General features: G+C 36.2%; 1 protein-coding gene across 2 annotated transcripts; it reads left to right on the plus strand.

Annotated features, from left to right (window-relative positions):
- The first annotated feature begins 414 nt into the window (after window positions 1-414).
- Window positions 415-5,698, plus strand: LOC131593265 (disease resistance protein RPS2-like). Of its 2 annotated transcripts, none has more exons than XM_058865629.1 (6): window positions 415-621; window positions 1,061-3,354; window positions 3,451-3,962; window positions 4,086-4,364; window positions 4,575-5,340; window positions 5,477-5,698. In XM_058865629.1, exons 2-6 carry the CDS (start codon window positions 1,095-1,097, stop codon window positions 5,509-5,511), a joined length of 3,852 nt encoding a protein of 1,283 aa, XP_058721612.1. In that variant the 5' UTR covers window positions 415-621; window positions 1,061-1,094; the 3' UTR covers window positions 5,512-5,698. The 2 variants fall into 2 exon arrangements, with proteins under 2 accessions (XP_058721612.1, XP_058721613.1); XM_058865630.1 differs by having other exon boundaries at window positions 1,072-3,354.
- The last annotated feature ends 1,080 nt before the right edge of the window (window positions 5,699-6,778 follow it).

Here is a 6,778-nt window from a genome sequence, read left to right on the forward strand (position 1 = left end):
AGCAAATTTGTTTTTCCCCTCTCCGTTGCCAAAAGCAGGTTTTGGCAACAATTTTTTTGAAAAAACCATTGCCAAAACCTGCCTTTTGGCAACGGAGGGGGAAAAACAAAATTCGTTAACATTACAGGAGTATAAATGCCTATTAACCTTTTTTTTTAAAAAATAAGAGTCATTTATCTTATAATCCAATATTTTTTGACGTGAAAACATTTTCATAATTAAAATTCAGCAATATTGAAATTTAGTATTTTGTAGTATGAGTATTGAGTAATAAAAAACAATCATTAAATAGTACTACAATAGAACAGTATCTCGTGTTTCACGTGTTGAACTTTATAATAGAAGAAACGAAGAAAGGGGTTACCATTTAATCATTGTCAATTCCAAATTGCTATAAAAAATATCACAAGTGTAAGTGTATGTGTAGTATAACATAAATAATCGCTTTTTCAACTCAACCAATTGTTTCACCTCTCTCACTTCCGTCAACTCAACATTACATTCTTCTTCCTTCTTACCATTATCAGGCACTGCAACTTAATTAGTTCGAAAATCACTTTTTCTATTAATCGGAAACTACAAAATCGATTCACAATTGTTCTTCGCTCTTACCATTATCAGGTATATATATCCTTTGTTTATTATCAACACTGCAACTTAATTACTTTCATGCTTAATTAACCGTTCTTCTTCCATAAATATTGCAGTTCCACATTAATTCTCCTAAACCTTAAGATTATATAGTTCTAACTTGTAATTATTAGTTGTAAAATCACTTTTTCTATTAATCCGAAACTACAAAATCGACTGCGAAGGATTTTGCGATTTCGGTAGTTAGTTACTGGTGTTGTGATACTGATTGCTTGCGGTTGTCGCAGTCTGAATTAACAACAATCTTTTTCTATCATAGAAACAGTAAATAACGGTATCAGTATCAGCACTTTCTGATAACTGTTTTGTTGCGGCTGTTTTCGGATGCAATTGTAGCTGTATGAAGTGTGATTTACTGTAATTTTTCTCAATATATAGAGATATGTTGTGATTCGAAGCTTTGGTTCAGTTGTTTTGCAGATCGATCGAGAAGCTTGACAAAGATGAATATAATTGCTAGCATAGCTTCAAATGTGGCTTTACCTCTTCTTCGAGAATTTACTTATGTGTTGATGTACAATCAAAACCTCATCAATCTCGAGACTCAGATTCAGAGGCTGCAGAGGGAGGAGAAAGAAATGAGGCACAGTGTTGAAGCTGCCAAACGGAACGGCGAGGAGATTGAAGACACTGTGCGCGACTGGTTTTTTAGAGGCCAGGCAGCCATAGAAGAGGCACAAGAGTTTCTTCACGGCGAAGATAAAGAGAGAGTTGGATGCTTTGATGTGTACTCTAGGTACACGAATAGTCAGAGAGCGAAAACCTTGGTGGATCTGATATGTGAAATCAAGAACGAAACGTTTGATCGGATTTCGTACCGTTGTGCTTTGAAATGCAATTTTAGTTCTTGTGCTAGAGGTTATGTGGATTTGGAATCGAGAACGGAAATGTTGAATGAGATTATGAATGTGTTGAAAGAGGATTCTAATGTTCATATGATTGGTTTGTATGGAATGGCTGGTGTAGGTAAAACTGCATTGGTGAAGGAACTAGCCTGGAGAGCGGAGAAAGATGGTATATTTGATCTGGTAGTGATGGCTAATGTGACGAATTCTCCAGACGTGGGAAGGATTCGAGCTGAAATAGCCGATGGGTTAGGGCTCAGGTTTGATGAGATGACTGAGGTGGGAAGGGCGAGTCGGTTACGTCAAAGGATTAGGCAAGAAATGAAGATTCTTGTGATATTGGACGATGTTTGGGGAAAGCTTAGTTTAACCGAGGTTGGTATTCCTTTTGGTGACGATCATAAAGGTTGCAAAGTATTGGTGACGTCAAGAGATCTTAATGTGTTGACTGCTAACTTAGGTGCAAAGAAGGTTTATAGAATCGAAGTTTTGTCGGAGGATGAGAGTTGGAGTTTGTTTGAAAAGAGGGGAGGGGATGTTGTTAAAGATCTTAGTATTCAACCTGTAGCGATGAAAGTAGCGAAAAATTGCGCTGGTTTGCCGCTTTTGATTATTAATTTGGCGGAGGCATTGAAGAACAAGGATTTATATGCTTGGAATGATGCACTTGAGCAGTTAACAAATTTTGACTTTGATGGATGTTTTTATTCAAAAGTGCATTCAGCTATCGAGCAAAGTTACGATTCTTTAGAAAGTCAAGAACTGAAAACTTTCTTCCTTCTGTTAGGTTCAATGGGAAATGGTTACAACATAAAAGACATGCTGGTGTTTGGTTGGTGTTTAGGTTTGCATAAACACGTTGATACGCTGGCAGATGGAAGAAACCGGCTTTACAAGCTAATAGACAACTTGAGAGATGCTTGTTTTTTGCTTGAAGGTGAAAGAGATTCGGTTGCGGCGCTTGAAGTTGTTCGCAATGTGGCTGCATCCATCGGGTCAAAGGTCAAGCCGTTCTTTACCGTGGAGAGGAACGCCGAATTAAAAGAATGGCCGAGAAAAGATATTTTGAAGAATTGTCATCATATTTTCTTGGATTGGTGTTTGATCAATGAACTTCCCGAAAGGTTAGAATGTCCTCATTTGAAGATACTCAAAATTCACTCTCAAGGTAACTATTTGAAAATTCATGATAATTTCTTTGATCAAATGAAAGAACTTAAGGTACTAAGTTTAGGAGGTGTGAATTGTACTCCATCACTTCCTTCGTCTCTCGCTCTTTTGACAAACCTCCAAGCACTCACTCTATGTAAATGCATTTTGGACGACATTACTATTGTTGGTGAAATCACAGGCTTAGAGATTCTTAATCTCGAAAAATCTGAGCTTAGAGTGATCCCTCCTGAAATAGGCCGTTTGATTAATCTCCGGTTACTAGATTTGACCGATTGCTCGAAACTAGAAATAGTACCTCGCAATCTAATATCAAGCCTCACAAGCTTAGAAGAGCTTTATATGGGAATGTCCAACATGAAATGGGAGGTTAAGGTTAAAGAAATCGAAAAGCAAAACAACAATTCAGTTCTAGGCGAGTTGAGAAATTTGCATCATCTATCAACTTTGAATTTGCAGATAAATGATACATCAATTTTTCCTAGAGACTTGTTTTCATTCGGAAGACTCGAAAATTACAAGATTTTGATTGGAGATGGATGGGAATTTTCTGAGGATGAGCATGAGAACTACAAAAATTCGAGAGTTCTTAAGCTAAATTTGAGCATGGACTCGAGCATTCTTATGGATTATGGAATAAGATTGTTGATGGCTCACGCTGAAGATTTGTATATAGCTGAACTGAAGGGTAAGTATTTAGTCTTTTTGTATCAAGTCAGTTTCAAACATATTTCGCTATAATAATGTTTCTTTTTTTTAATCTAATATCACGCAACTTTAACAGGTGTCAAAGAAGTACTTTATGAATTGAACGATGAAGGATTTTCGCAATTGAAGCATCTGAATATTCAAAATTGTGATGAAATGGAAGAAATTATTGGATCAACCATATGGTCTAATCATGATCATGCTTTTCCCAACTTGGAATCTTTGATCATTCACAATATGATGAAATTGGAGAGAATATGCAGTGATCCATTTCCAACACAAGCTTTTTCAAAACTGCAAGTTATTAAAGTGAAAAATTGTGATATGATGGAGTTTGTTTTCTTGCATTCAATGGTTAAACACCTTTCAGAACTTGTTGAAATTGAGATATCTGAATGTAGATATATTACCTATATCATAGCTATGCAAAGAGAAGACGATGCTGGACAAACCGACAAGTTCACACTCCCGAAAATGCGTTCTCTTACGCTTGAATCTTTACCTTCTCTTGTTAGTCTCTCTCCCGAGTCATGCATTAATGATACCGAAAACAGCAATCATTTCTATAGTCAACTTTTGAGTGATGAGGTACAAACAAGACTTATTGTTGAACACACAATTTCACTATCTCACGCCTATTTCTCTGTAATTCTCTCAGTAATGACAGACTTTATTTGTTGCTGATAATTGATCTTTGATAACTTTTGATAGGTTGAATTTCCATGTTTGGAGACGTTGAAGCTTCATTCAATCAATGTCCAGAGGATATGGGATGATCAGCTTCTGTCACGTTCTTGCTTCGAAAATTTGACCAATTTGACTGTAAATGGTTGTGAAAGTTTGAAATATCTTTTTACATACTCAGTGGCGGAAAAACTCGTCAAACTTGAACATCTTTTAATCAGTTCATGCAAATTGGTAGAGAAGATATTTGTCCCCGATGAAATTATAAGTAACATTTTTCATACTAGAAAATCTCTTGCTGAATTGGTAAGCATTTCAAATAACTTCAATATTTACCATTGTTTATAATTTTTCTACATTTTTTTCGTTAGTTATTAGTTGAGCTTATCTTTTGTTATCGAAATATCTTATACATAAGCCCTTAAATGATAGACACTTACATTATAAGCACTTACACTAAAAGTACTTAAATAAGCTGTTTACAGTTGCTTATTGTGAATCTGAACTATGATACAGGTTCCACTCTTCCCCAACTTGGAGACATTAGTGATTTCACAGATGGACAACTTGAAGTTAATATGGCCGGGCATACTCATTCAAAATTCATTTTCCAAATTGAAAAAATTGGAAATCACATCATGTGACCAGCTTTTGAATGTGTTCCCAAATCATGTCCTAAACAAATTACAAAGCATGGAATCATTGAATTTAGGGTACTGTCTTGCTCTTGAAGTTGTGTATGAAGTAGATGCTATAAGAGAACAAGAGGTTGAAATTGAGATTCCACTGAAAACATTATCACTAGAACATTTACCAAATCTCAAGTTTTTATGGAATAAGGATCCTCGAGGAAAAATCAAGTTTCAAAACCTGTTTACGGTAAAAGCTACAAAATGCGAGAGCCTAAAACATGTCTTTCCATTTTCTATAGCCAAAGATCTTTTGCAACTACATGTACTCGAGGTAAGTGATTGCGGCGTTGAGGAAATTATTGCAAAGGATCAAGGAGAGATAGAGGAACATGTTGGACTTGTTTTTTCAAGATTACTATCCTTAAAGTTTTTGAACTTGCAAGAACTTAGATGCTTTTGTAGTGGAAATCACAACTTCAGATTCCCATTGTTGAATCAATTATATGTGGTTGAGTGTCCTAAAATGGACACTTTCTCTCACGGAGTCTTAAGGGCGTCGATTCTTAGAAGAATTTGTTTAAACGAGAATGGAGATCAACGGTATTGGGAGGGTGACCTTAATACTACTATAAGAAAGCTTTTCAGCAAAGGTATGTTTGTTTTAATCAGAACTTATGAATAACACGTCTTCTAACTGTAATTTCTATTTTTGAGGTTTTCGATTCATGCACCATAAATTTCGTCGATAACTTAGAGTTCACTTTATGTTCAATATACTTTTTACAGATTTCCAAGGAAGGTCATTGGTTTCATTAGAATGACAGCGGATGAAATCCTAATGAAACTATAGAGACGATGCTTCACCGTTCGCACCCTACTCCGGCCATCACCAAGGTCCAAATCCGATAAAAAAAATATAAATATTTAGTTGTGAATGGAAATTTTCTGTATATGTATAAGTATTTCCCAAATCAGTATATGTAGAATTGTGTGCTATCATTGTTATTAAGTTTATAATAGAAAACTTCTACATGATCCTAACTAGAATCATAGAAAATCAAACGATGAACCAAATAAGGCATTACATAATTGTAAGCAATGTAAAAGTTAATCATGATGAGAAAACCAAAGCCTCTTAAAAACATATAATACAAATGATAATAACAATAAATTCTTAGCAAAATTAATCAATAATAATCCAGTAAATCATATGTAGTATCAACACAAGTAAAATACGAATAACATATGCATAAGCTAATATATAGATTGTGTAAGACTACCAATATGTGAAGAGGGTCCACAATATGCTGAGTCAGAGAATGTGGCTGCACAAGAGGGAATAAAAGTAGTTAGTGATCCGGAAATTGTGGAAGCAAGACGTGGCCAGAGGATCAAATATCCTAACACTAGGTTGAAAGGGTATAAAACCAATTAGTGGAATAGAGCAAGGTGTGATGGTTTTGTAGTGAGTCTCTTCTCTCTCTTTCTATACCCACTGGTTGGGAATTCTGTTAGGAGGAAACTTCTATTTCTTTACAGTCACTATTATTTCATAGCTCTCGTAGTACTGTACTAGGAGTGATTTCCATTAAAAATTTATCAATAGCATCGTTTATTTGATTTCCAATTTATTAAGTCATCACAAACTGGTGCTTTCATTGATACCATGGCCGACGGAACACGTTTCAAAACCATTGAAAACCAGCTTGCTCAACTAACGGAGACGGTCACCGTTCAGTTTCAACATCAGCTACGTCAACTTACCGACACGGTAACGTCACACAGCACATCCATCTCAGAAACGGCCGCCTCGTTGGTACGTGTGGAATCTCTTCTCACAGCTTTAGCTCAGAAGTCCGTCACCCATGGTCAGACTCACGCCCGGGAGCAACCGTTTCATGTTCGGAACGTTCGTCTTGAGTTTCCTCGATTTGATGGAACTGATGCGTTAGCATGGATTTTCAAGGCTGATCAATTTTTTGATTATTACAACACACCGGATCCTGAGAGAATCACCATAGCAGCGGTTCACCTAGACCAGACGGTGGTGCCATGGTTTCAGATGGTGCAACGTAACTCCCCGTTCAG

Source organism: Vicia villosa, linkage group LG3 (genome assembly GCF_029867415.1).
Source record: "Vicia villosa cultivar HV-30 ecotype Madison, WI linkage group LG3, Vvil1.0, whole genome shotgun sequence".
Lineage (NCBI taxonomy): Eukaryota > Viridiplantae > Streptophyta > Magnoliopsida > Fabales > Fabaceae > Vicia > Vicia villosa.